Source organism: Tachypleus tridentatus, chromosome 4, assembly GCF_004210375.1.
Source record: "Tachypleus tridentatus isolate NWPU-2018 chromosome 4, ASM421037v1, whole genome shotgun sequence".
NCBI classification, from domain to species: Eukaryota; Metazoa; Arthropoda; class Merostomata; order Xiphosura; family Limulidae; genus Tachypleus; species Tachypleus tridentatus.
In genome coordinates this window covers 4,702,965-4,730,690 of record NC_134828.1, presented here as the reverse complement: position 1 = coordinate 4,730,690, position 27,726 = coordinate 4,702,965, and the positions used below count along the sequence as shown (strand labels likewise).

General features: G+C 33.7%; 1 protein-coding gene across 8 annotated transcripts in view; it reads right to left on the bottom strand.

Moving 5' to 3' along the window:
• LOC143248478 (ER degradation-enhancing alpha-mannosidase-like protein 3) overlaps positions 1–26,978 on the bottom strand; it is a 66,015-nt gene extending 39,037 nt beyond the window's left edge. For all 8 annotated transcript variants that reach the window (XR_013027003.1, XR_013027002.1, XR_013027005.1 and 5 more), the window contains exons 1-9: positions 26,725–26,978; positions 21,007–21,052; positions 20,552–20,652; positions 12,048–12,087; positions 9,723–9,835; positions 8,932–9,085; positions 6,965–7,093; positions 5,073–5,178; positions 3,784–3,881 (exon numbers count right to left, since the gene is read on the bottom strand). Coding sequence is in view for 1 of the 8 variants with exons in the window: in XM_076496878.1 (XP_076352993.1) it covers positions 3,784–3,881; positions 5,073–5,178; positions 6,965–7,093; positions 8,932–9,085; positions 9,723–9,835; positions 12,048–12,087; positions 20,552–20,652; positions 21,007–21,052; positions 26,725–26,828 (891 nt within the window). In the remaining 7 variants the exon portion in view is untranslated. The remainder of the gene's footprint in view (positions 1–3,783; positions 3,882–5,072; positions 5,179–6,964; positions 7,094–8,931; positions 9,086–9,722; positions 9,836–12,047; positions 12,088–20,551; positions 20,653–21,006; positions 21,053–26,724) is intronic.
• Positions 26,979–27,726: the final 748 nt, after the last annotated feature.

Below are 27,726 nucleotides of genomic sequence, written 5' to 3'. Positions count from 1 at the left end.
ATTACCACTGTTGAACTGTCCTATAACTTCTTTAATATCATTACCACTGTTGAACTGTCCTATAACTTCTTTAATATCATTACCACTGTTGAACTGTCCTATAACTTCTTTAATATCATTACCACTGTTGAACTGTCCTATAACTTCTTTAATATCATTACCACTGTTGAACTGTCCTATAACTTCTTTAATATCATTACCACTGTTGAACTGTCCTATAACTTCTTTAATATCATTACCATTGTTGAACTGTCCTATAACTTCTTTAATACCATTTTACATTGTTGAAATGCCTTCAATAACAACACACTGATACAAATGAATCCAACCTACACATTTATTGTGATCAATAACAACACACTGTGATATTAATGAATCCAATCTACACATTTATTGTGATCAATAACAACACACTGATACTAATGAATCCAATCTACACATTTATTGTGATCAATAACAACACACTGTGATACTAATGAATCCAATCTACACATTTATTGTGATCAATAACAACACACTGTGATACTAATGAATCAATCTACACATTTATTGTGATCAATAACAACACACTGTGATACTAATGAATCCAATCTACACATTTATTGTGATCAATAACAACACACTGTGATACTAATGAATCCAATCTACACATTTATTGTGATCAATAACAACACACTGTGACACTAATGAATCCAATCTACACATTTATTGTGATCAATAACAACACACTGTGACACTAATGAATCCAATCTACACATTTAATGTGATCAATAACAACACATTGTGATACTAATGAATCCAATCTACACATTTAATGTGATCAATAACAACACATTGTGATACTAATGAATCCATTCTACACATTTAATGTGATCAATAACAACACATTGTGATACTAATGAATCCATTCTACACATTTAATGTGATCAATAACAACATGCTGTGATACTAATGAATCCATTCTACACATTTAATGTGATCAATAACAACACATTGCGATACTAATGAATCCATTCTACACATTTAATGTGATCAATAACAAGACACTGCGATACTAATGAATCCATTCTACACATTTAATGTGATCAATAACAACACATTGCGATACTAATGAATCCATTCTACACATTTAATGTGATCAATAACAACACACTGTGATACTAATGAATCCGTTCTGCATATTTAATGTGATCAATAACAACACACTGTGATACTAATGAATCTTCATTCAAGGTTTCAACATTAATCTCTATCTATGAAAGACCTAACTAAACACTTGCCTGGCCATAAAGGAACAGCAGCAGGTTCTGAATATTAAATATGTAATAGATGGATTACCAGGTATGGAAGAACATTAGCTCTGTCATTCAGTTTCAAAAACTTTGAATCTTGCAGGTAACTTAGTTACCGTTATGTACACCAGTTCAGAGACTTTATTATGAAATTTACTTTCATTCACTTTTCTGGCATCCATTAAGATGTTTAAAATATTATTAAAATTTCTGCAGTACTTATCTCTAACAAGACAAAAGCCTTGTATCTAGGTAACCATGCTTCTGACAAGAGTATATTTTATCTTAGGCTATTTTGCAGGCTTCAGTGGTTGGGACTTCTGTAAAGACTGAAGCCTGAAAAATAGCCTTAGAACTCTACATCCGAGACCCTAACCCATCAATAGACATTCCCAGCAACCAATTAGCAACCTTCATAGAATTCACCATGATGAAGACAAACTTCATGTTCAACAACCACAACTATATGGCCTAAGCATGGGCAATCTGGTATCACCAGTTCTAGCTAATATTTTTATGACACGTGTTGAAACACAAGCAATTAACACAGCATTACATCCACCACTATATTGGTACAGATATGTAGATGACACAATTGTGAGATTCACATCTACAGAGCACACACTTAATTTTTTTCAATCACATTAACGCTATACATCCCAACATTAACTTCACATGTGAACAGGAAGAAAGCAATAAAATATCATTTCTTAACCTCAAAATTACAAGAACCGATACACAGTTTAAAACAGAAATCCACCAAAAAATCACCCATACTGGACTATACATTCCTTGGGACTCACCACATGAAACAAAACAAAAACTCAACATACTAAGAAACCAAATAAACACAACCATAAAACTATGCTCACCACATAAAATTAACAACAAATTAGACGATATAAAACAATACTTCATCAACATCAATAAGTTTCCTCCACAAATCATAGAAAACATTACACGCACACACCTAGACAGAAAGCAAAATCAACCAACAAAAGTAAATATATCCCACAATTTAAAAAAATCACGATACCATATTCTGCTGCATTTCATATATTCCTGACATCAGCAGTAAAATAACAAACATTTGGCAAAAACTAGCAACAAAATATGACATCCCAGCTAATACCGAATTTATACAAAAACCAGGCACCAAACTGAGGTCTATACTATGTAAAAACTACACTGACAAACACCACACCAACATTATTTATAAAATACAATGTGATAACTGCAACGACTTCTATATTGGAGAAACAAGTAGAAAAATGGAAACCAGATTCAAAGAACATAAAATGTCACCACACGTTTTCAAACACTGTAAGTCAAATAAACATAACATAACCATAGAAAACACTCAAATACTAATTAAAGAAACAAACATAAACAAATTCAAAATTAAAGAAGACTTACTTATACAACAACTCAAGCCCAAAATAAACCAACACAAAGGAACACCTTTATACCTATATTAATAAATATAATCAAACATCTAAGCACGCCCTCTACATTCTTACACTCAGTTACACAACCTCCTTCAAATATGTGGTCAGCTATCGGTCAGTAACCCTTACTTTCTTTATGAACCTGACAATGACAGAAAAAGGTAGAAATGTTGTTCACTCCTCTATTAGTGCCTTCTCTACCAATTCCAGCTGTTTTTAAATATATAATTTTCTCTACAAGTGAGTTTTCTCATCATCACGGATTATACTGGATAGCACTTTATCAAGTTTCCAACTCTAGCTCCATTGACAAAGATGCAGATTGCAGCTCCCAACAACACTTGTCTATCAAAAGATACTTGTGTTGAAAACAATCTTCTTCAATACTAAACTTCTTAAGCATGGTGTTAGCATCAATGTGGCTACTTTTCCATTTCCCCACAAGTGAGCATGGATAACCACTTGCTTTGTTTGACCGAGATAGATGGCCCATATTATCATTTAACTACATTAATTGATTTCCTACAATAATATGGACTTGAAACAAGTAGCAACATTTACATTATTTACTGTTTTGGAACATTTGCTGAAACAGTTAACATAATATTTGTGATGACTGGTTTCAAACTGCATCTGATGTAAACATTATTTGATACATAAAGCCACAGGTTTTGGTTATGAAAGATACAGGAAGCTGAAGTACCAGAGAAGGCTCACTGGTACTTAATGTAGGAACACAGTGATTCAAAGTAATTCTCAATATGCAATGCTATGTTTAAAATCACAATGCTCCTGTCTTCACATGTGACTTCTTAGCACCCACATGGCCATTTTGCTGATTTTGTCTTCCAACCACAATATCACTAAGTCTTGTTTTCAAATCATTTATAAATGAACCAGCTTTCAGTTAAGCATTAATAAAGAAATATGTAGTAGTAATAGTAAATGAATTATTAATACATGCAGAGAAGATAGCTTCATTCACTATAACTTTAATTTCAAATACTCCAGACAAGAAAAACTGAAGAAGTAATTTTTCTTACCTTGTTAAAGCGTTCTAAATAGGTGTCGTCTCCAAGGAGAATGTAGGCCTTCAGACAATACTCGTAATAAGAGTCTATTCCAGCTCCAACACCACTTTCTGGTAAAACAAAAAGCATCTTAAGCTGACAACATTATAACTTTATAGCAGAAAAAAACATTGTTTTGTAACAGCTGCTATCAAGATCATATAACACATATAACACACACAGAGATCGTGATGTTTAATATTTATACACTAAATAACAAAAATGTGTTTCTTTTTCACACTTTGATAGATGAGTTTTTAAATATTAGCAGATATATTTATATATAGTAACATACATTATTTTGTTAGTAATATCACTTACATGTTTCTTTTGGCTATCCTAAACAGTAGTGACTTCTTTTTTGACAAACTTAAAAAATAGGTATGTGTCACTTTGATGACATGAGGGTCACGATATTAGTAGTAATGTCACTTTACAACAACATACACTGTGAAACATAGTTAATATAAGTTGTGTTTCAAAAAACATTTTGTATATTGTAATCTAAGATGACATGCTACTGTACTTGGCAAAAAGTCTCATCACTAGTAATATGTAAGTATCCACAACTGACAGTAAAACGTTACTGTTAATACATGTAAAAATGAAGGACATCATACAGCCACATACATAAATATTTTAAAGCTATGTATTACAGCCATCAATTTTAACATGTTCATTATAACAACTAGAAAATGTAACACTTGAATCAATAAATAGCAATGGTTACTAATGCATGTAACACTTGAATCACTAAATCAGTAATTAAATATTTTTATGGCTTCTAATTAGTTCAATCACAATTTATCTGATGCTTTTAACATAATAATTCTTGTATGGCCATATGTAAATTCACATCCACAAAAACTATTTTGTTAGGTACAACAGCACTGCACGTTGTAGTTCACTGATTAATTCAATTGGTATAATTATCTAGGACATCAGTTATACCAATTAGCAATATACAAAATAATTATCAAAATGCTGTCATATTTAATTATTCCTTCAAAGTTGTTTCTTTCATGCAGTTAGTATCACAACTCATGAAAATAATTTGTGTTCCTGACTTCTGTTATTTTTAATTATTAGAACTTTCTAAATCTTGTGTAAGAATAATTCATAAGTTGAATGTAACTGATCTACAAGTGTGAACAGTTAACTAATTCCACAAACCATCTAGTTCTAATTATACATAATTAAACACTTACATGTAAACTTATTATAAAGAACAAACTACCATCACACTTATTCTTGTAACATACCTCTCTGAATCCAGTCTCCACTATGGATATTAAGCACTGTACCCATTAAGTCACTGGTCTGATGTCGCTGGTGCCACAGGTAGTCCATAGCTGCTCTTGCTTTGTCCTACAAAGATTTCAGTATTTACTCATGTAATATCAAGACTGCAGAAAAGTAGTAATTCACAAAAACATTTTAAAATATACCCATTACATATGTTTTTCTTAATGTGTCACATCTCTAATAGAGAATGAGTAAATATGAAACTAAAATATATATAAACAAACATGAAAGAATTCTTGCTAGTAATACGCACATATAACATACAAACTCCAGTGTATTTTACATCAAGAAACATTATTTGTAAATCAATGGTGCAAAAAAAGTAACACTTTCACTGGCCATTACACCTTTTACACAAATCAGCAAATTTGCATTTTTACTGCAAATTAATGAGTGACTCATTAGAGTATCACTACTTATAGAAAATGCTTTGTATATGTTTCACTTAAAATGTAATTATTTTTTTTCAATGATAGATAGTTTAAACAGAATATTCATATTTGAGTTGACTGTGAAATGGGTAGAAACTGCCTATTTGAGAAACATCTGTAGAAATATGTGAGTGACCATAAGATCTACTTTTGCAGCTCAAGTGAAGAGGACAACATTTCTTCTGCTTTTCATCTTCAGGTCTTCAAGTAATTATTTTTTTAGAGATTATTATTCTACCATCAAGTAGCATTAGAAGAAACAAACAAAAAAACAGCCCCAAATTATCATTACCTTGCACCTCACAAGTCACCTATTAAAATACCGTGCACCTCACAAGTCACCATTAAAATACTGTGCACCTCACAAGTCACCATTAAAATACTGTGCACCTCACAAGTTACCATTAAAATACTGTGCACCTCACAAGTCACCATTAAAATACCGTGCACCTCACAAGTCACCATTAAAATACTGTGCACCTCACAAGTCACCATTAAAATACAGTGCACCTCACAAGTTACCATTAAAATACTGTGCACCTCACAAGTCACCATTAAAATATCGTGCACCTCACAAGTCACCATTAAAATAAATATCAAAAACTTAACATTTCCACCATTTGATATTTGTAATTTTAAAAACTACCATTTGTTCGTAAGATCTTCAGAACCAATCTGAATTGTTTTTTCAACATGCATATTGCACACTTAAAAAACCTAAATGTAAATAATCATAAAGTGTTCCATATTTGCCCAAATATAATGTGCAATCAGTTTAATGGGAAGTATTTGAAGGAAAGTGTATATTATATTCAGAGAAATATGGTATTTTTTAAGGTTCATTAAAACTAAGCAAAATGACAGTTACCTAGAACTGTGTTTATATGAGTGAATTATGTTTTCATTATCCAATTTTGTACTAACTTTTTTTAAATTTCTTATGATTATTGGTTCACTACAAACTATTTATAAACAACATTCACAGTTAAAAAGTATCTAGTGTATAGAGGGAAATGTTTATTCTTATAGTAAAATAATGTGGTGTTTTACTATAAGAATGTAATCCATTAATAACTGTATTACCTATCTTCTTTTAATTATATTAACTTCTCCAGCAACACAGTTTAGTAATGGAGAACATACATTTATTCCTCATTTATTTTTGCTATTTTGTTTTTATGATTATTATAATTACTTCTTCATAGGCTTTCTACTCATCATACAGTATAAATGAAGATTCACAAGATCAGTTTCACTGATTTAAACATAAATTAATGATGAAACAGTAATTTAAATTGTGTTCATAATATATTTAATTGTATCCAACGTAAAGAAAGACAGGTTTCAACAGTGAAATTTTCTTATCACATAGCATAAAACAAGAGCCTAAATCAATAACCAAGATATCCTAATCTCACCTCAAATATAGGTTCTCCAGTAAGACGGCTGAGAGCAGCAAATTCTAAAATCATAGTACCAGCACACGCAGTGCACGTCTCTCGTAACACCCCAAGTTTTGGTGATTTCAGACCATACTTTAAGTTAATCTGAAGCAAAATAAACGCATTTATGAAATTATTAGTGAGTTTTATAAGTTCAAGTACATTCTACTTTTATATTTAAACATTTTTTGTATATGACCATAAGGCAATGGGACAGTATTAATAAAACATATGTTAGTGAAATTACATAATTATATTCAAATGAAGCTAAATGAATAAACAAAATCATGAGAAAGGACTGTGTTACAAATAACAAATTACAACCTCTGATTATATTATAACCATAAAATATTCCAGCCGTAAATCAAAACACATTAACATTAATTTTTTTTTTTTTAAGTAGGCTGCACATTGTTTTTTTTAAGAAAAGGGATTCTAGGGTACGAGCTACAATGTGGGGTTATAGAATGTGTCCTACGTTTTGGAGGTGGTTGTGGAACTGGGAGCCACATGAATGCTAACTTCAAGAGGTAGGTTTTATCTTACCACCAGATGTCAGTACCTTATTTGCATTTTTATTATTTTTCATCTTTTTATGTTTATCTTTTTCTTATTCTAACTTAGGAGAGCAGTCACCTTCCCACAACTCTCTGCATGCAATGAATGGTGATATAGATGTGGGTGCTCATGTCCACATTTCACTCTCCTAATTTCTAATTTTTTTTATGCGAGACTAGCGAATCGGAGGTTAAGAATGATAGATGATGTATCCCCACTGCAATGTGAGTCCTACTTCTTCAGTCACCTCCAAAACCTAGGATACATTTTGTAATCCCATGTTTTGAACCCTAGAATCCCCCCTTTTTTTTAAATGTGCAGCATATTTAAAAAAAAAAAAAAAAAGAAATATAGATAAACATGTACTTAATAAACACTAGTTATTAACTACATGTGCAAGCCATGACCTTTTATAAGAGTTCCACCCAACACGGTATTATGTATTTGATATCAGTTTTCAAATATTCATTTTATTCTATGAAGCTCACTTAATGAAACTTCATTCATGATGATAGGAAATCACACAGGTTCAAGAAGTCTTGATAGTAAATAAAAACCCTATAATCTGTATGCTTATGAAAGGTCCACCTTTTGAAAGAGGTCAGGTTACAGGTTTTTCATTTCTAATGAAAGTTCAAGGTGGAAGAGAGTAAATACCAGATACAATATATACAAATACTGTAGTTATCCATTTCAGATGTTATACAAATACACTATGGAAACTTTACAAAAACAACTGTAATCTTCATGTGAACATAACTTGATACTCTGAATCAGAGTCTCTTAGTTTATAAACAGTCTCGAGTGAAAATACTCTTGAAACTTATGTAATATTTTACTCAACACTTGCCATACTTTATGTAGCTACCAATAATCAACATTTCTTTTCCAATACAGAATTTTAATTCAGGTCACATGAGAACTAATTTTAAAATAAAGGAAGCTCCATAAGTGTACAATCATCGGAAGTACCAGATGCCATGATATACAATATTTAGTACTCTTTACTTTAAGATATTTTTCATTAAAATAAAAAACATGATTTGCAAATTGTCAACCAGCTGCAGATGGCAACCTCACTATTAATGGTGGATTTCTGGCTCTATGTGAAAATATTAATAAACTTTTTCTTTTTAATATTCATTAGGCTATTTATTTCTATGTAATTTTAATGTGATTCGTACCATACTAATTTTTGTCAAACACTTTCTGGCTCCACAATGTTCCAATAATGTTGTCAAAATTGTTCATTTTTAACAAAGTGAATACATTGAAGGTTCACAATATGAGAAACATAATAACAAAATCTTCTTATTTCCTCATGAAACATAAAAAATGTCACCACTACTTAGTACAATAAAAGAATCTATTCCAAAATTACTTGCCCGAGGGTGCGGTACTCCAGTAGTAGTGTTAAATGCCGGTAGGAGTCGGTACCCTAGTTCCTTGGCCATGTTCAGTAATTCTCCTCTATACCAATGCATATGGTTTAGTTTGTCTTGAAGATATGAACTAAAGATGTGACCACTTAAGAGACCCCTGGTAGATAAATGCAACAAAATTCTCTTGCAATTAGTGTTATTGTATTGTTTAAATTTATTTTGTAACAGAACAAACAAATATGAACTACTTTAGATAATGAAGTACATAAAAACAGTGAGATACATAATGATGTTAAAAACTTGTGTCTCAGTGGCTAACATCATGACGTGTTTAACACAGAACTGCTACTTCATTTATACAACTTCAACACGTTTTCTGCTGACTTTTGTTTTGAAAGTTTCAAAGAACATCTTTTACTTTCTTCTACACTTCAATCAATATGTAAAAATTAATTGTATGCTGAAACTTCTAAAGCAGTTAGCATAAAGCAGTTTTTAAAATAAACACCTTGTACAAGGACTAGCATGCATCATAAGATTTACCATTACTAATGTAAAAGTTTTAATAAACATTATTTATGATGTACATTACACTAAGACTTCAATATATCATTACCCAAGTCTTAATAGTTAAATTGGATGAGATCTTTGTATTATCTTTACATTTTTATATTTTGTCTCGTCTATGTACCTAGGCTATTATTTATACTCAAATAACACAATAATAATTTCCTGTATTAAATAATAAACTTTCTATTTTCTTTGTTGAAGCTCCTTTTCATATTTGTACATACCCAACCATCCTGATGTTTGTCTCAAACACTGACACAATTAGATCAGAATCAAACTTCACGTCTCGGATTACTAGTTTCACAGCATGTTCAAATTCATCCAAGTCCCCTAATAACTGTGGGAAGGCACTGAACCTCAATTACTTATTCAAAGCATGGATATAAAAATTTAGTTAGCACAATACATTAACATACGATGGTGACTACGTATATAAATCAGTCACCTTACTCAGGTCTGGGTTGAGACCTTTATAGGTCCTAAGCACTGGAAAGATTATGGTGCCCTATTTACAATATAACAATACTAAACTGTAAAGTACATTTTTATCTTTTGAAACAAAACAAAACTTGGATGTATTCTAAAATTAAAATAACTGCTTTGTAGATTTTATAATTGAAAAATCCTGGAAAACTTAATCAAAGCATATCCACTTCTGTACACTGGAGAGAAAGTGAATAAAATCTGCCCTGACACAATGTTGAGAACATATTTTCAGCTGTGAAACAGAGAGGTCTGTGTAACAGTTAGTAATCACCAATGTTAGAAAATAATACTTCTATGATTTCTTTGAAATATCAAATTCTTTAAAAAAAAAATGTTGCCCCTGGTTTGTTGGTGCCATAGGCATGTGCTTAGACCTATTATGTAATCCAGGACTCACCTTGCTTGTAATATAACATCTTGTAAGCTTTTTGCTAATTTGTTCTTGCATAGCAATTAACTTGCATATCTCTATCTTTCATCTACTGATTTATCAGGGTAATTAAACTTGGCTATCACTATTTTTCATCTATTAATTTACCAGGGCAATTAAACTTGCATATCACCATCTTTCACCTATTAATTTACCAGGGCAATTAAACTTGCATATCACCATCTTTCACCTATTGATTTATCAGTTTGTTAAAGAACATATGACACTCATTCTTTTGTTCCATTAAAATGTACAGTTTAGCCTGTAAACAGACTGAAGCCTAAATAGAAAAACTAATATGAATGATATAGATCACATTATGCGTCTTCTCTGTCTGTATACGTATATAACCCTAAAATCACATTGTCTGTGGGTTCTCTAACTGTATATTTACATAACCTTCAGATCACACTGTCTGTGGGTTATCTAACTGTATATTTACATAACCTTCAGATCACGTTATCTGTGTTCTCTAACAGTATGTTTACATAACCTTCAGATCACATTCTCTGTGTATTTTCTAACTATGTTTACATAACCTTCAGATCACATTGTCTGTGTCTTCTCTGTCTGTATGTTTACATAACCTTCAGATCACGTTATCTGTGTGTTCTCTAACTGTATGTTTATATAATCTTGTACTGAAGAGATTATAGGCATCTTGAGAACTAGCTTGACTTCTGTTAATACTCAGTGAGATATTTTTAATTATCCAGTGTATGGTTTTTATATATACCCCAAAACTGCACACACTCAAACATTTAGGAAACTGAAGCTTGCTTCACGAAGAAAAGGTTTTACCCAGTAGATTATTAACCATTCATACCTAGGCCTAGTTTGTTTGTTTTTTGTGTATGTTATTCAACCGTTAATTAATCAAATTTTTTATAAGGTTAGCAAATGTTTATAATTCAAATTTGTCTATCTATGTATTAAATTCTTAATTTCAAAACAAGAGTTAATATGATAAAAAAATGGTACTGTTCATTTTAGTTTATACTTTTAAACTTTCAATTTCACTGTACATAGAAGATTTCACTACAGGTAATGTTTCTAAAAGCTTAACATATGTTTTGAACATTCACAAATTGTATTTAGATTTATAGTAAACATTATTAGGTATTGCTTTACATATACAAGATCAGTCAATCTGACCATGCCAATGAACAGTAGCCTAATAATTTGGTTGTTTAAAAATTTATTAACTAAAAATGTAAATCTCCATTACTGATGCAATGTTTTCATATTACTTGTAAAATTCTAAAATTTAAGGATGGTTTTGTAAAGACTGTACAAAAACTAGGGTTAGAATTGTGATTCTTGAGAAGCCTGTTTCACAAGATGAATGTTTCAAAAAAAGGTTGATACTCAGTTACCAGTTAGTTTGTTGTTAACCATGAAACCACACATTTGACTGTTTGTGACTAGAGGTTCTGTTTGTACCACAAACCTACACAGTTGGCTGTCTGTGCTATACTCACCACAAGTATCAAAAATCAGTTTTTAGTGTTATAGATTCCAGACATCAGCTGAACCATTAGAGGCTTTCAACTGTCAAATTTAGATTGTAAACATAAAACACACATTGATGTAATAATAATAATAAATAAAATATATTCAGATAAAATCTTACCACCAAGGTGTCCAAAGAATCAACAAGTGTCAATGAGAAGCTAGGAAAGAAAATTTCCATTAGGGTTTGGAAAACAGTTCACACATTATATTTAATATTTACATCTTATCAAATTAACAAGTAACATACAGAGTAAAAACTACTACAATTATAGATCAGAACATTAAAGGTAATAACTAATATTCTTCACAAGTGTTTTTTCTACTTTTACTTGCTATGCTTATTGTCAAATTATTCAGTTTCAACAAAAGCTATTGCAGTCTGTATGTAAAGAACTGGAACAGAAATAATCTTAGCAAACACTCATACTCTGAACTATTTATAAACCACTTTTAGTTTTGGAAAGAATTCCTTTATGTTCTACCACATGTTGTTGGGCACTTTGAATTGTAGAAACTTTACACTTTCTCAATTCTTTTTGGAAGCTGACAATCAGATTGTTTTTCTGAGCTCTGAAACAGCATCTTTGTAACTTGGATATGAGAGAGTCAGATTTGAAGAATTGATGAGGGGAACTGCAGTACTTCTAATTAGGTATATTCTTCACCCATCTGTGAAATATGTAGTAGATAAGGGAGGAGTACATCAAAGTGGGAGAGAAATGAGGCACAATAGTGATCTTAACCCTGAAATACACATGTAACTTGATCCCACAAAGTACATTAGTGGATAAAACAAAAAATGTGCACAGTGGCTAGAAGATGATAGGCCATACTTGGTAAATCAAATACATCCACAACTCATGCTGCTGAGAACCGGCAACCACGTCGAGGTAGAATAATAATCATACTTCACCTCAAGTTCAAGAGATTGGAGGGAATCTAGAACTACTCCAACTCCTGAGCATGACATACATGTTAGCTTTGACCTACTGTTCAGGGAACCTAACACCTGGTACTGAAGGAAGGATGTGCATATAATATAAACCAACCTCCCCAACAAAAAACCAACAGGAACCATCCAAAAATCAAACATCCTCGGAATAAGTTGCACGACAGATAGCAAAAAGGACAAGACTGGAACAATTCTCCTTTTATCTCTTCTGTGACCCACAGAAGGAATACAATCAAGGAAGGACTTGTGCTGATTGGTTCAACTCTAAATCCAAAGCCCAGCCACAGGGTACCAACATTTATATGGGGTTAGATGAGGATTCCCAATTAAAGGGGTAAACTTCAATTTGACATCTCACTTCTTAGTCATTTTATAATGCATAATGGAGGACATTATATCATCTACATCTGCAGAACACCACTGCCCTCATCTACACTGAATGGTTATCACCATGTGTGAAACTCATTCAATATGGTGCCTCCATGGTTTACCATCCCAGTAGCTTGAAACTGAAAAGTGGCAAGAATTCTCATACTCCACTAGAAGAAAGAGGAGTGAGGAAGCATTGGGAGAATCATGGAATGTCACCATCTCAGACAATGCAATGGGTGACCACAAAACCCTATTTTGAAAAGTAGACCATACTGATTTACTCAATAGGATGTATGAAAGGGATGGGCAGATATCCTTTTCTGCTTTACCTATGCAGTCCATGGGCAGTACAATCTGGAACAGTCAAGTTTATGAAGCAATTACATTGTGTGGTTATTCACCTACGTGTTATCTTGTGGAACACCCCATCTTAATGGTGAACAATGCAAAGCCATGGAAGTTAAAAAGTGAGTCAACATGGATGAATTGCATATATTTCTAATTGAAGAACCACCAACTACAAAGTGGGATCCATATAAAGAATAAATGAAGCAAGGGTCCCTGTAAAGAAAAGTATGCAAGAATATAGACTTAACCAGTCAAAGTCACACTGAAGCTTGAAGAACAGCCACAGGTAGAAGACAAAAAAACTAATGAAGAAATCATGATATGGTGTAAATAATGGGAGATAAACATATTAAGTGTTGTTCATATGTCTGACTGTAGGACTTCTGCCAATGTTTGATGAAGGCAAGATGCAAAGGAAAAGATGAGAGGTCAAATATGAGAAGACACTGAACAAATTCTAACTGGAAGAATACAAGAAGGAATAAGACAATTGAATCAAACAACAAACCCAACTGGTGAATGCAGAAGGGGAAGATTGTCATGGGATAATGCACTGGGAATGGGTACCATGGAAGAAAGCCATCCAGATAATGTAGAAATGAAAGGTACAGACAAGACATGAAAGTTATCTCAATTGGAGATACTGATTTTGATAACAATCAAAAGGGAACAAAGGTAGAGATGAGAAATATGTGAAAAGAAGGAGTTACCTTCCATAGCCTCTGAGAAGGAGTGATTCAGATAAAGGAGAAGACAGATGTCATGGTAAAGCGTACATGAAATATAAATAGTGAGCAAATCAGACCTCCGATGTCCACAGACAAGAGGAAAAGGAAATATGTGTTAAAAAAAGAAGAAATATCACACATGAAGAAATAGGTTCAAATGGAGAACCACATTAATATCTCAATCCAGAATACCAGGCTGTCTGAGGGGATAACAAATCCAGGAGAAATGCATTAACATGGTAAGGATAGGGAAGTAAAAAAAAAATGAATAGTATGGAATAGGGCAACCAAATAACCCAAAGAGACCAGAGAACCTCAGTCAAAAACCCATGTGAGAAACTCAGCCACAGAGCTACAGTACGTCAAGTCAATGAAGAACCCAAGTGTAATGGACCAACAACAAAACACCTCCACTGAAGGACATATGGAATGAGTTAAAACATGAAAGCTACACGAGAGAAACCCAATCTCCTTGCCAAAGGCTGGATAAAAGCCAGGCATTAAAACAAAGGATATGAATGGCAGAATGTAAAATCAGTTACCAAGGATGACAAAGAAGGGAGGGAGACAAGGGAAGAAGTACTGGAGGGGAAAAATGCAGTTGGTGTATTTGCAGAAACTATGATTGAGCTGGTCAATGCAGAGCAATCAGAAGGACTTCACACAAAGTGATATGGATGAGAGAGATCACCTGATGAAATAATCAGATAGGAGGATAAACAAAGGACCAATCTTGGCTGAAGGCATCAACCACCAGAGCCCAAGAATGAAGTACAAGGGGTCAAAGGGAGTAATCTGTGATTGAGAGCTGTGGTAAATGCATCTGTGTGTGGGAAACTCACAGATTGCAAAGCCTAAAAAATGACTCACAATGAGATGAATGTGGTGCATTTGGGTTCAATATAGGAGATCAAATGTATGAAAACAAAGATCTTGACCAGGTGCCCCTTGATGATTGATTTTTGCTACCACTGTAAAACTGTTGGAATGGATCATCTCCAGACAATGCCTGGCAAGAAGAAGGAAGTTAATCAAAGTCTGAGAACATCGATATGCAAAGACTGTTCACTGACAGACCAAGGACCTGAAGCCTCTTTTTTAGTCAATAACCCATACTTCCCAGCTCTGAAGGGATGCATCTGTGAACAGATATAAATTTGGATGAAGCAAAGGAAGCAGGACACTCACCAATGTATGGGCCTTGTCTATCCATCAATGCAGGTCATCCAACTGAGTACAGTGGAGCGCCGTTAAGCCGCGGTATTTGGGGGGTCAACCTGCTTAACCACGGCTTAAGTGGTCCGCAACTTACACCTTTGTGACTGTAAAGCTGAAGTCACCAACAGCTCCGCCGAGGAGCCTCATCTGGGCCATTGCGTGATCATTATATCGGATTATCGAATTAAAAATAATACTTTAATTATTGATCACTTTTTTCACGGATTTACTTTTGATTAACTTTAATGCATGGAGAGGTGTGATTCGGTAACAATGGCGGCCTCCACAAAGCTGACATAGAGAGCGGATAAGGTAGATTAACAGTTGATTTCTATTGTAATATATTTTATTTATTTCCCAAATTATATGGACAACTGGCTTCTTCTGGTTTATTCTGAATGAGAGTCATTTAGCCAAGTTCATGAGCTCCTTCATGTGGCTGCTCAGGTGGGCTGTTTAATCAAATTAAATCCCAAATCCTTTTTAAATATCCCCTTGAAGTTATAAAGCCAGGATTAAATTCGTAAGCCGCGTTTTTACACGTACTTAAATTAGCAGTGAGCCGCGATAGTCCTTGCTCACATCGCTCACAAGACTTTTTACAGTAGCTTATGCAATTTCGCGGTTTACTGGTCTGCGGCTTAATGGCACTCTACTATATGAGGAAGGGTAATGGGAGCTGCTAAGGGATCCCAGGCAATCATCAATCTTCATTGATTGTAAAGATCCCACTGAAGGGATCACACATAAAATGATTTAGGGGACCAGTGACCTCACTGAAGACATCCCCAAAAGTGAAAGAATCTTGCAAGCAGAGAGCTGAAAGAGCATAGTGAACTAACAATTCCATGGAACAAAGTTATTGAGAAGGCTGGTCCCAACTGAGATGAGTGTCCAAAAAAAGAAGACACCTAAATGAGCAATGAAATAGAAACCTAAGCACCTTTGAAAGGTGGACTGGACCTTTCTTCTTCAAAGTTCCAGTTTGCCCCTGAAGAAGAAAGGTCCACCTTTCAAAAGCATTTGGGTTTTAGGGTTTCTATTTCATTTCTGTCAAGACTTCTTCAACCTATGTATTTTTCTAATACCATGAACCCAAATGAGCAAGATACTGGATAGGAAAGAGGAAGAAGTTCTTTAATTTGATTAAACAGCCCACCTGAGCAGCCACATGAAGGAGCTCATGAACTTGGCTAAATGACTCTCATTCAGAATAAACCAGAAGAAGCCAGTTGTCCATATAATGGGGAAATTACAGCTCCAGAGAATGAAGATGGTAAACAAAAGCACCGACCACACAACAAAACACATAAGGGACAAAAGAAATCTCATAAGGCACAAAACTGGTAAACCACACTGTGATGGACAAACTGATGACAGAGACAAGACTATGTCAAGCTAGGAAAATGTAGATAAGCATTGACAATGTCCATCACAGTCATCCATAAACCTAAATAAAATGTTCACTATAGGATAAGAAATGACTCCATGATAAAACAGGGCAGTTGAACAAACTGGTGACAGGCCTCCACTCTCCAGTTTTCTTGGAAACAACAACGAATCTGTAAACAAACCCTGGTGAAATACATAAAACAAGTTTGATGGCCTACTGAGATAGAAGATCCTGAACAGCCTCTTACAGATGCTGGCTGGTCATTGGATCCTACAGCAGAGGTAAGGAAATGTGAATAGGAGACATGGGAAGTAGAGAAAGAAACAGAATCACAAATCCTTTTGATAAAACTTGAAGAACCCAATAATCCTTAATGAAAGGATGCCATTGATGAAAATAAATTGGCAAGTCACGCTTTCACCAAGTAGTCACCCGTACTGTTGATAATCAAATAAAACAATGAGACAAGGCACCCTGAGAAAGAAGAGACAGGTAATGTTTGGAAGAAGTAAGAGAAACTGTAATATGTGCCACATTTGGCTCATAACGAGATAAATGGGTTACAAGATTGCAAAGGTTAGACTGTTGTTGTACTGATAAAATTCATGATTCTAAGGACTTAGTGATCACGTCAAATACATAAAACTACAAAATCAGGGCCATACGTAAATCCCAAAGAAAATATGTTAGTGAATAGTAACAAGGTCAAATTACAAAGTAAAAAATCCCAGCAATAGAGAAACCATGTACACAAAGCTTGAACCAAAGACAACAAAGTAGCCAAAATGGTGGAAAGAAGAGAGGACGTCACTAGTAAACTCCTCAGAATTTTAATGAAAAGCCTCAGAGAAAAAATGAATGGTAAAGAGATACTGTAAAATAATTTTGAGGGTAAGATGAAGGCAGGAAAATTTGCCATGGGTCAGACTTACAGGAGATTTTAGACTGTTCCCAAACAGGAAAAATATCCAAAGAATTGTTGGTCAAGAAAAGGACAGTCTGCACAATAGATATGCAAGAGCAAACTGATCCAAAACATAGGGGGAGGCATGCTAATCTCATTGCTTAATTGCGAGGCAAATTGGTTAGCATGTAACTGAATACCTGGCGAGTGGGGAAACACCAAATGGAGTTATGAAGATTGATCTTGTACTAAGGAAGGACAGAGTTCATAAGAAATGGGGTTAAGGGATAAAACATCTCATACCTGAGAAATAAAACCTTAAAAGATCATATTAGGCCTAACTGAATCCTCATAAGGTGTATGGAAAAGCATGGAAAAATAGGAGTGCAAATAGACAATCTAAGTCCTTGGGAGGAAGTAGTGTGAGGTTCGTAGATAGAGTTTGATCCATGTAACAATCTCCTTCCAAATCACCCACATCTGAAACCTGTGAAAATAGTGCTAGTTGCAGGTGTGACACTTGAAATAGGTGTTTGTGCGTGTGTGTGTGTTCTTTTAGCAAAGCCACAAAGGCTATCTGCTCAGCCCACCGAGGGGAATCGAACCCCTGATTTTAGCATTGTAAATCCGGAGACATACCGCTGTACTAGCGGGGGGCTTTAAAATGTCATCATCACCCGGTATTCCCAGGTGGTCCTTGAAATAGGAACATGAACTTCAGAATTCATAATCAAGAAAAGCCAAACAAAAATCAAAATTATAAATAATAATATGACTGTCATAAACTGTTATTAAATTGAAGAAACAGTCTGAACTAAATTGAAAGTAAATAAAATGACAACCACTTTATGAATAAAGCTTGAAACAAAGTTACACACCAAGCAGAACTGGTGTTATATGAATGAATATACTAAAGCTTGAAACAAAGTTACACACCAAGCAGAACTCTCTAGTAATCGTGTTCTGGATTGTCAGGTCAGTGTTTGTAGACATACATTCCAGTGAATGTATGTTAATTTTTGGGATTTCAAGAGAGGTAGACCCCATGGAAACACCTGGGCTTGAACAAGGTGAAGTTGGGCAATGACTGGAAGATATGGTAGGGACAGAGATAGAAGTAGATACCGATTCATTAATTTTGTTGATTTTGGAGGGTACTAGATTAAGATGAGCTGTTAAGGATTCTGTAGGAGGCATGGAAAAAAGTCTGTCTGGACTCCTACTGTAGTAGTGGAATGGATTACAGCAGCAAAAGTCCGAGATGGAATTGGGAATAGTAGTTTCTGAGCCTCTGGATAAGTAATATTGTGAACAGTCTTTAGACATTGTACTTCTTTCTCTTCTACCCACTTAGGGCAAGAAGTAAAATAGGAAGGATGTGGACCATTACAGTTAATATAATGTGGTTCTAGTTGGCATTCAAAAGAATCATGGTCTTTACCAGCACAACAAGCACATGACAAGGAACCACGGCAAGATGTTTTCACCAAATAATTGACAATGAAAACATCTAACAGAATTAGGAATATAAAGCCAAATCTTACAATTCAGATATCCTACCTTGATTGTGGTAGGAGGACATTATGTTGTAAATGTAAATATTAGAAGATTTGTCAGCTCCATGATCCCGTCCATATGAGTAAAAATTCGGTGCACGGCTGTAACACCTTGGCTGGTGAAACCTGCGAGGATCTCCGACTCTGGAATGGTCTTTAAATCCCTCTCAACTATAACTCCTCTGGAAGAATTCAAAGTAGAACGAAGAGTAACCTCAATCAGTATATCCCCGATGGCCTTTGATTTCAAGAGGAGTTTGGAATGTTATGATGAAGCTGTTTCCACTAAATTGTCTCCAGACCGTAATTTTGTTACTGATTCAGGAGAGCTAGCAAGCCCTTCTAAATCCTTCTGAATAAGAAATGGAGACATATGCCCTAAGGGTTTTTCAGTTAAAGAGTGTATAATTAAAAATCATGGGACAGATTCAAGTTGTGAGTTTGACCGTACAGAGTCATCAATGTGCGGTCGTTTGCCAGCAGTCGGATTTTTCCCTTTGCAATCATGCTTTTTTTTATTATTTTATTTAAGGGATATCCATAATGAAAAAAAAGAATATTTTGGTGCCCACTGACCCCACCCACCATGGAGCCCTACGAGAGGATGCACTACAGTGCTATATAAGGTCACTGCAGTGACACCAGGGTTTTGTGAGCACTATACCCAAATATCAGTATCAGACATAATGTCCACTACACCTGTTGAGGATGTCCGATGCTGGCATTCAGTTCATCCTGGCTCAAATGAACTAGCCAACTGATCTTGGGGGTGCTACCCCAAGACCGCCCATTAACAGGAATTCAAGGCCAAAGTGGTGTGTTGGAGTTGGACCCCTCAAACACCAGGATCCTTTCCTCCCTCCACGGCAAACATGCAGGTGTTTAGATCCCAGAGGAGGTAAACTGAAAGTACAGAATCTTCTCTGGGAGATCCCTTCACTCACGTCACGAAAATCCACATCGTGAGGTAAATCAACTGTGTTGACCAACAAACTATCATTAACAGATTTACTGAATTACATCATGACCAACAATACAAAAAAGTAGTTCCAAGGGACATAGAACATTGTTCATATAGTGTCACTAATCAATACAAATCAACTGTGTTGACCAACAAACTATTATTAAGAGATTTACTGTATTAAACATACTTTCCCAGTGCATCGTCAATATCTCCTCGATTGGGTTCTTTGTCCCGGTACCTTCCTTTACAACTCAGTGGCATCAGTTCATCGGCAGGATATGCATGATTCTGAAATGAAAGAAATACATGGTATGTGGTGTACAACCTTATCAAGATATCAGTTTACTTAACTATTAAAACAATCGTACCACGTTTCATCCCTTGGTAACTTACAGTTTGAATTAAATAAGAAGTAACAAAATACCTAATTAACTCTAATTTGGGGTTGTTTTTATTATTTTTTTTTATAAAGTTTTTTTATTGCAATAAAATAATAAGGCTAGATGAAACACTGATTGAACATTGAAATTCATTTTAAATGTAGAACATTACTAACAATGGTTGGAAATGCTGTATAAATAACATGACAACCATCTATCTGAAAATACATTATTAATCTCTCATGTCTTTGAAAATACTTACCAAGTAAGACTTGTAGGCATGGTAGAACATTTCTCGACTCTTCTCTCTATGTAAGAAAGACTAAGTTTTTATAAAATAATTTACCACTTTCCTGAATGTTTACAACATACAACTAGCACCAATGTTTACAGCATACAACTAGCACCTTCAAATAACTACTGAGGCTCAATGCTACAATATGTATCATAACATGTTATAAGTTTTGCACTAACTGACCATAATGCTGTTAATTAATATTAATGTGTCCTCAAGGTATACAAAAATGATTATTACTGCCCATTGTTGTTTCCCACAAATAATTAAAATGATTATATCTCAAACATTTCTTGTCCTAGAGGAACTAAATCCACCAAGGGCACTTAAAGAATACAATTTTATTAAACAAGTAAGAACAAGGTACCTGGTGTCTCTATGTATTTCAAACTGTAACTGAAAGCAAATATATTTTTGATATTTTTCAACCAACATAATCTAAATGAAGCTACTATAAGCAGCTGGACAGTGTTCACCACTTCGATCAATAGGCTGCACATTTTTGCAAAATGTTTAATTCAAATCATCCATTTCATGTTGTTAAAGAGAGGGGGTGAAGAAAGGGGGAAAATAAGAAGTTATTTCAATGTTTGGTTTCAGACTGTAGATTACAGTTCATCTTTTTATATGATACAATAACTTAAATGTAAATATTGAAAACCCTCACCTACACATCAATTTTGTGTGTCACATGATACACTGAATACAGCACTCACTGAAAGTAATTGTTTGTTATATCAAAATACAAAGTCTACAGCTTTGTACAAATTAGGAACTCAAATTACTGATATTTAAAAGCTATAATATAAAATAAGAATCTTCCATCTTTCCTGTTTGCTGAGACATCACTCATGTACTAAATGAAGCAGTGGACCTGCTCACTTCTTTCCATTTTTGAAAATATTTTTTGTGTATATGACATGTGAACAACCAATCAAAAGCTCAGAATGTTCCCCAGGTGATTTTCTCAACCACTTCAAATACAGTGACTGTGTCTCTTTCTTTCGAGAGAAGAGTAAGTGCTGGTAAGTTTGGTCTTTAGTTTGTTTGAAACTTCATATTTTTTTTTAGACCCAAACACAGCTTAGTTACTAAACTTCATAAATTATAATGGAATTTTATGTTATTGAGAGTAATTTATGATTTAAATGTAAACTTACAAAGAAATTATTTATTTCACATTCTCCTCATGCAAAATATTTTAAGGCTTAGAAACCTACATCAGGCAACAAATTATAAAGGTTGTCATAGCTATACGAAATAAGTGTTTGCTCAACTTCATTTACTGTTTTATGTTTTAAGAAAAATAAGTTTAAGAACTTATTTGTAAATAGTAATAACCTATACAAATAAACAATGTTTAATGACTGAAAGTGACTGCATTTTACCAAATACCAGTCCACTAAAACATAATCAAGACAGGTCACTTTGTAAAGGCTGAAAGTCACTTTTATATTATTGAATATAATAACATCAGTGCACATTTGCTGTGTCATTGCAACTTCTATCCTAATCAACAGATTTGAAAAGTGTTAAAGTTGACTAAAAGAGTGCATGACCAGAAAATGGCATTATTTAACCACTTATTGCTTACAGTTTCGAAGGGTTATAGGTAATGTACATGTAACAAAAATTCTTATGCACATGCACTTGTATTTGTTCAAAGTTATAAGATATTAGTTTAGTTTACAATGGTGTATCTAATGAAATACTTGAAGTTTCCAACATGGCACTTTTTTTGAGTCAGTGAGGAAATCTGTGACTCATTGTCTTATGATATCAGTTGACAGTATTGGCTAGCTGACAAACAATACAGTGCATTCTAGGGTATAGCCAGTGGCTATCAAAAACTAATGGAATTATTCTGCCACTTAATAATCTTGGCATACGAATGAATATTCAAACGAGTTGTGAAAAGTTGCAAAAATTATTTAAAAAAAAAAACTGGTTGAAAAAATGTTATTGGAAAACTACATTAAAATAATTGTTTATGTTTCACATGGATTTTTCAAAGTTAAAACAATAAGTTCAAATACTCTTCATGTTTTATAATAAAAGACTAACAAACATTATTTACTACATCAAAATTTGTAAATAATTTCTTTCAACCATTTAGCTGGAACTTTTATGGTAATTTAAATTTGCTAGTAGCCAAAAATGTTACTTTCAAGCCTTGCAGTTATAAATCATTCATATTTGCTGAACAAATATAACCATTTTCACACTATGTTTCAATAAAGTATCTCACATGTTATTTATTATTATTACTACTACATGAACAAATTATTACAGAATTCTTTAAACAGGATAAAACAGGTATGTCCAAATGTCACAGTACATAACATTTAAAGATGAGACCTCTCCATCCACCTAGGCCAGCCCATCCACCAATGAAAACTATATGTGCACATTTTATTTATATATAAATTCAAAGCCAGCTTCTATCATTGAAATTACACTCCTTTAATGATTCTACCACATTTGAAGGCAACCCATTACAGAAGCCTATCACCTTGTTTAAACAATAAAACTGTCACAGCTAAGTATCATTTCTACCCTACCAAAGTTTCAAGTTTTGTCTCCTAGTGTTACTATTCTCACCATAAAAACAATACATTTAATTATAAATGTTAAAGCCTCCATCAGATCACCTCTAATTCATCTTTAATAAGAAGCTCACATTCTCACATGACAACCAGTAACCATCATCTGATCCCTTTCAATCACATTCTCACATGACAACTAGTAACCATCATCTAATCCCTTTCAATCACATTCTCACATGACAACTAGTAACCATCATCTGATCCCTTTCAATCACATTCTCACATGACAACTTGTAACCATCATCTGATCCCTTTCAATCACATTCTCACATGACAACTAGTAACCATCATCTGATCCCTTTCAATCACATTCTCACATGACAACTAGTAACCATCATCTGATCCCTTTCAAACACATTCTCACATGACAACTAGTAACCATCATCTGATCCCTTTCAATCACATTCTCACATGACAACTAGTAACCATCATCTGATCCCTTTCAATCACATTCTCACATGACAACTAGTAACCATCATCTGATCCCTTTCAATCACATTCTCAAATGACAACTAGTAACCATCATCTGATCCCTTTCAATCACATTCTCACATGACAACTAGTAACCATCATCTGATCCCTTTCAATCACATTCTCACATGACAACTAGTAACCATCATCTGATCCCTTTCAATCACATTCTCACATGACAACTAGTAACCATCATCTGATCCCTTTCAATCACATTCTCACATGACAACTAGTAACCATCATCTGATCCCTTTCAAACACATTCTCACATGACAACTAGTAACCATCATCTGATCCCTTTCAAACACATTCTCACATGACAACTAGTAACCATCATCTGATCCCTTTCAAACACATTCTCAATGACAACTAGTAACCATCATCTGATCCCTTTCAAACACATTCTCACATGACAACTAGTAACCATCATCTGATCCCTTTCAAACACATTCTCACATGACAACTAGTAACCATCATCTGATCCCTTTCAATCACATTCTCACATGACAACTAGTAACCATCATCTGATCCCTTTCAATCACATTCTCACATGACAACTAGTAACCATCATCTGATCCCTTTCAATCACATTCTCACATGACAACTAGTAACTATCATCTGATCCCTTTCAATCACATTCTCACATGACAACTAGTAACCATCATCTGATCCCTTTCAATCACATTCTCATATAACATTTCATCATTCTTTCTAAGAAAAGAAGCTCAAGAATGAACACAATACTCTAAACACAGCCTAACCAATGATATTATAAACACGTGTTTAGTATTTATATAGATACAACTTTAATTCCTGTTTTCCCACTCATCATTAGCAACAGCACACTGCCTGGATGAGTTATGAGACTTATTAACCAATGTGTCAAAATATTTTTTTTGACACTGGTAAGATTTGGTTTGGTTTGTGTTGAATTTTGCACAAAGCTACACAAGAGCTATCTGTGCTAGTCATTCCTAATTTAGCAGTGTAAGACTAGAGTGAAGGCAGGTAGTCATCACTACCCAATGCCAACTCTTGGGCTACTCTTCTACCAACAAATAGTGAGATTGACCATCACATTGTAAGACCCCCACGACTAAAAGGGCGAGCATGTTTGGTGCGACTGGGATCCGAACCTGTGACCCTCAGATTACGAGTTGAATGCCTAAACCCACCTGGCCATGCCGGGTTGCACTGGTAAGGTTATTCCCATTCAAATTATAACCATAATGTGAACTCTCACATCCAGTTCTTTGCATCTGCTACAGTTAAAAGTGATCTATGATTTATTCACCCACTAACTTTTTGTAAAGCAGCAGCATCTTCCTTACAGCCAGTAACATCCAAAATTTTAATGCCACCAGCAAACTGAGATAATTTATTGGTCATTCCTTCATTATGTCACTGATGTAAATAAAAACAGACCAAAAGTCCTAACACTAAGTCCTCAATTACTCTACTCACTACATTAATTCAGTTTGACTGAACTCCACATTTATAATGAGGGCCAAAGTTATGGCAAGACAAAGCTGCTGCTCCAAGATGTAAAAAAAAGAAAGAAAACGAAACAGATGAAAATAAAAAATATATAAATAAAACAATAGGTGTGGTAAAACATAAAAATAAAAGTAGGTCCTTTTTTTTAAATAGGTTAATATAGATAGCAGTGTACTGTACAAAAAGTATAAAGGTACCAAAAGAACCCCTAAAATTAACCCTTGCTCTGTCCTTTATCATATTTATAACAACCTGTTGCTTTCTTATATCCTCTCAGGCTTCTTTCCAATGACCCCTACATCTATTTAACAAACCTTTCATGTGCATCTTGTAAAATGTTTTTTTTTGAAATTTTAGACACACCAAATTCACGTTTGTATCCTCACATACAGAAGCAGTAACATCCTTAGAGAATCTCAAAAGATAAGTAAGGTTGGATTTTTCTCTGAATGAAACCATGTATTAATTATCCAATAAAGTGTTAAACTTGTTATATGACACAGCTTTTATCATTTTTAACAATTATTTATCCACGAATGACGTAAGACTAGTATGCTTACAATTACCAAAATAATTTTTATTGCCTCTTTTTGTAAAGCTAAAAAAAGAGTAATATTAGTCAATTACCAATCTTCAGGTACCTGCCTACCATTCAAATATTCACAGAAAATAGTAGCTGGTTGTTCACATATTCAGTTCTTAACCAATTTCAAAACAATTGGTATTTTGTTAAGTTTATTTAGGTGCAACCTGTGAAAGAACTATGAACAACAAATCTACATATTCTTAAAATTATATTAAACTCAGGAATATGTGTTACCCAAAATACGTACTCATATTTTTCACGTAATTTGTAAAAGTGTAAATGCAATATTAAAAGAATCAATTACTCAAAACAAACAAAAGGTTCATTACTCAAATACGGTAGAAAATTAACATTTTGTCCTACCTCCAGTTCTAGTTTTTACACGTACCAGACATTGCATATCAAAAAGGTTGAAAAATACTTACCTAAGTACAAGCATCGTTGGTATCTTGTACTTAAATTACATATTTACTTTATAACCTAAGTGACTATAAAATTTAATACACCCAATATTGGCAGCCTTACTTCAGTCGGTTTCGTTCATCTTTGCTCATTCCCATGACTACGCCAGCGAACAACACGATTATAAGAAATAAATAATTTAGATTAGTTTTGAGTTCTGAGCACATTTTGATTAATTAAAGATTGTCTTCAACAACGCTATCAATTATTTTGAATAAAGCTTAGTAAAATCATAAAAATAGCATGAAAATCTAATACACCTCTTTAACATTCATTGCCAAACGTACACGAACTAAAATATTAATGGGACTACTGACACAACTTTTCTTAGAACTTCCGTTAGGAAGCGTTTAGTTGATGCCACCTCTATACGTTGTAATAATTACAAAAATACTTACATAATTATACTAAAAATTTAAATACGCTTTCATTTATTTGTGTAAGATATCGCATATTTTATATTTTTCCTAGTAATAAAGAAAAATAGTTATATATATATAAGTGACTTGAAATATCAATAGTGTTATTCTTTTCGTGTATACTGTGTGCAATTGTGCAAGTATTGTACACAATTAATATAATTACAGCTGTTATTACAATTTTCGCAAACATCTCATACGCAAGTAATTTATTACTTTTACATGAACAGTTTATCAACACCATGAAAATCATGCTGTTCATTTTTACACGGTATGTTTGTTGTTAAGCACAAAAACTACATAATGGACTATTTGTCTCTGTCCTTCTCATTTGATTTTGATATTAATATGCTACATCTATATTTACGTCTCCTTTTCTATTGCATTTCAATCTAGTTATTAAAGAAACGATGTTAAAACTTTTGAAAAATACATTCGCAGTCATTTCTTACAGACGAAATCAATCTATATAAGTCAAATAAGTTGCGTACTAATATGCATTACTAATTACTGTTTTAAGAAAGAAGCAAATGTTCCAGGGATAAAAATCAGTTTCTCCTCGTTTCAAGTTGTAAATAACACTTGGGTTACTTGTAGTTTGTAAATGTTATTTTGGATAATAAATATATTTTCTATATAAATATAT